Consider the following 3,478-nt stretch of genomic DNA (forward strand, 5'->3'; position numbering starts at 1 on the left):
GGATAATTGGTCCCATAGCATACGGTCGACTGATTTAACCGGGCCTGCGGAGATTGGTCAACGGCTGTCCTATTGGTGAACCGTATTGACCCGCATGGCCCTCAATAACTTCGGAGATGGGGAGCTGACGTGCTTCCCCATGCCAAACTAGAGAAAGTCTTCATAAGCTACAGTACGAGCTTCCCATGTTCACGATGATTTAAAAGACTCCGTGGACGTTCGCTCTGGGACCATGTGGACAGCGCAGTGGATATCTGCACTCGAAAGATCCGTCGAGATTTTGCCTCATCCTCCCCTCGTACCGTACGATACACCGACGATGGACTTCGACGCCCAGATCTCATATCGCGATGGCTTGATGCTTGGTCTCATACATCTGTTTGGGATTTCCTACTTCGTCTGTTTCGTGGTTTCCTTCTTTCTCTATCATTTCCCCAAGTCTCCCGGCGCCATTCTCAAGGCACAGGTGGTTACATTCTACAGTATGGGGGTGCTGCTCTGGGAGCTGTCCAGCCTGACTTGTCAGTCATCATGGATCTTTCACGGGGACAAAACCGCACGTTGGGGGAAATCTCAGATGGCAGGCACTATGGCTCTGATCTACACTACGGCTGTCCCGAGTATCGCTGCGGCCCATCGGCAGCAAAGCTATCTCCGCTCTGTCTACCTTTCCGGCTTGACCAGTCTGGCCATCGGCAAGATCAGCACAATCCTCGCTCAGACCTCAGACTCGTCCATGGCACGGAGCAGCTTTCACTGGGATTGCCTCTGGCTTGGGTTTTGGGCATTGGTACCATCAGTTCATGCGCTGCAGACACAGGAAAGTCCACCACCGTTGACCGTTAATCTCGTCCGGATTGCTACGTGGAGTTTGTTGGCGGCGGCCGGCTGTGCTGCGCAGGTTCCCGAGCGTTTAGAGTTGGTGGGCAACTGGCATCCGAGCCTGTACGCGATGCATCTCGTCTTGGTGTGGAGCAGCATCTCGTATGCCCAAGGGGTCTGGGATATGACACTCTGATCAGTGCCGTCAGCACAACATTGGTATTCGGCTCTTGCCAGAACGGCGCCGCTTCAATGTAATTTTTTGGCGGAATGCAGATTCCGGGACGAGCGTTGGTGCTTCGCTAGTTGCAACGCGTGAGTTCGTACAGGCGAAAATACCGGTTGTTGCTTGGAGGTCAGATGACGACCATGCTCTCCTACAAGGGATTTATATATTGTTCTCATGTTTTTCTGAATAGGATCTAATGTATATTCGCCGTTGATTCAAGCCATCATAAGACAGATTGATTGGGGTGAATTTCCCGCTTATATAAATTGTCCGAGATTGTCGAAGCGGTGAACCTGGCTCTAGTATTCTATGTGATGACAGTACATAGGCAGTACATTAATTGTTTTGACGGGCCCTTTCCAGGCTAGCAACCTAGTATCCTTGATACAGTGTATCTTGCCACCACGGCTATTGGTGCTGGCACTGTCGCTCGGTGGCTGAACAGCGCATCTATCTCCGGTCAATCCTGCAGTGTTGCCGTTCCCCGAATAAAGTCCAGGACACCGTCAGCCCCGGATTATATACAATCATGCTCTTTAAACTCGAAATCCTGGGGCAGAGGCACCACTTGTTGTACTTCAGCCCGTCGTCTCTCGTGTATTGATTTAGATGTCACGGTGACTTTGTGCGTCGTGCCGGATGTGCTTTTACTCTTTCCCCTCCCGGTGCGCATACCCTGAAAGGCATAGCCGAAGCGATTTGACCAACTGACTGTGCGAGAGGCTTATCGAGACCCGCCCTTCATGGTCGGAACAGTTCCAATTGATCGTCCTCTTGAGCGGTGGCATCTTATGGCCAATGATATTCGGTGTTGTGTCGATCGTGACCCTACGTCCCTCTAGCTGGCTGTCGACACTGGAACTCCCTCACCGGGCCATTTTTAACCATGAGGGGCCGGGGCGAATGGCGCTTCCCAGGCCTGTAGCTGGGCCTGGCCGCAGAACCTTCGTCGCAGTCATCATTGGCAATGCCCCAATGTTCCACCCTCTCTTCCGCCGCATGGCCAGACACGCTGACTGGTACATGGGCGAACCGACGACCGGCAGATGTCAGTACTAGCAAAGCTATCCTCTCTCCGATGGCGCTTAGTCAACCATATACAGGAAGCGTCGGGGCACCATGGTGATAGTGGCGCGTGAGGAAGCCTGGTTCGTCCGGTAACCGTTCGGTGGGCAACCGATCTTGCTAGCGACGAGAGTGCGGTTAAGCTACACACGCCACCAGGAATTTGCAAGCTTTAGCCTAGGGGCCCTCGGAAGTTGATGGCTCCCACGACTGAAAAGCTTGTTCCTAGGATAGTGATGATTGCTCCGAGGAATAACTACCACTTTCCTACGACGTTCCACATTTGCATGATTGTTCTCCGTCTTCGGGGGTCATCGTATAGCCATGAGGGGACTATGCAGCTCTTTGAATAGCGTTTTCTGCAGACATCGAAGTGAAAAGAATCTTTCACCAATATCAGACTTATATCTAGGCCAGGCGCCCTCCCAGATTGTTCACACAATTTGCCACTTTCCTACAGTCTCGCCAGTCTGTCCCCATCTTCTTTTTAAACTCACGTTTACCAATTAGCCATGGCTAGTTATGGACGCGTTGCCCTGTGTTACGATCCTCTCCATCGCGAAAGATGCATTGGGTTGTTAGACAACGGGCATCCCTGCCCATACGACGTCGATCTACAGTGGCGTGAGATCGCACATACACAGCTGCAACTACTTCAAGACATGACCGACTTGACCGCCAGGGAATCTTGCCTTAATTCTATCACAAAACATCTGCTATGTGACTCCCACCGCCGTATCCTGGTGCGCTCGACGAAACATAGGTATGTACCAGATCCTCCACTGATTACTGCGATGGTCAATAATGATGATTCCAGACACATATCACCGATGATCCAAAAGAAAAGCCAATCCATGGTTCAGGATGCGCCCTATCATCTTCTTCGTCGAGTGGCTGGAGGAATGAAGAGTCAATTGGAGGCCACATATTGGAACGAACAGAGATCTTCATCCTTGGGGGGCTGACTTTTGTTAGAGTAGGAGTAACACAACCTATGGTTTATTCAAAACGTATGTTCTCGCAACTGTCTCATTTGTATTCAAGCTGATATGCCCATTTCCCATGTCATGCCTGCGCTGCTCACGTCTTTGTATACAATGACGGAAAGCTCAATTGTAGGATGTAGTCCACTTGCTCAACACAATCGTCATTGGTTTTCTCCAAGAGCCTCCGCGTCGCCTCGCGCAGGAGGAATTGGTAACGTCGGTCTTCAGGTATCCTGTTGCGTCCCATGCGCACAGCCAGATTGCCTTGGAGATGGTGGGTGCGTGCCATCCATCTGCTGAAAAGACGGTTGATCCGCACTTGGCACTGCTCAATCTCCCTCCCACACTGCGGATCGCCCAGCCATACGGTTGCAAA

The 3,478-nt window shown here is 51.6% G+C and overlaps 2 protein-coding genes across 2 annotated transcripts; both read left to right on the top strand.

The window, feature by feature from the left end:
- Positions 1-232: 232 nt before the first annotated feature.
- BDQ94DRAFT_164622 (uncharacterized protein) lies at positions 233-1,018 on the top strand (the record flags this gene model as incomplete). Its single annotated transcript, XM_026770074.1, has 2 exons — positions 233-521; positions 585-1,018. The coding sequence occupies 2 exons, from the start codon at positions 233-235 to the stop codon at positions 1,016-1,018; spliced, it is 723 nt and encodes a 240-aa protein (XP_026619285.1).
- Positions 1,019-2,628: 1,610 nt separating this feature from the next.
- Positions 2,629-3,081, top strand: BDQ94DRAFT_164623 (uncharacterized protein; the record flags this gene model as incomplete). Its single annotated transcript, XM_026770075.1, has 1 exon — positions 2,629-3,081. The coding sequence occupies one exon, from the start codon at positions 2,629-2,631 to the stop codon at positions 3,079-3,081; it is 453 nt and encodes a 150-aa protein (XP_026619286.1).
- Between the last annotated feature and the right edge of the window lie 397 nt (positions 3,082-3,478).

This window comes from Aspergillus welwitschiae, assembly GCF_003344945.1.
Source record: "Aspergillus welwitschiae strain CBS 139.54b unplaced genomic scaffold BDQ94scaffold_158, whole genome shotgun sequence".
Taxonomy (NCBI): Eukaryota; Fungi; Ascomycota; class Eurotiomycetes; order Eurotiales; family Aspergillaceae; genus Aspergillus; species Aspergillus welwitschiae.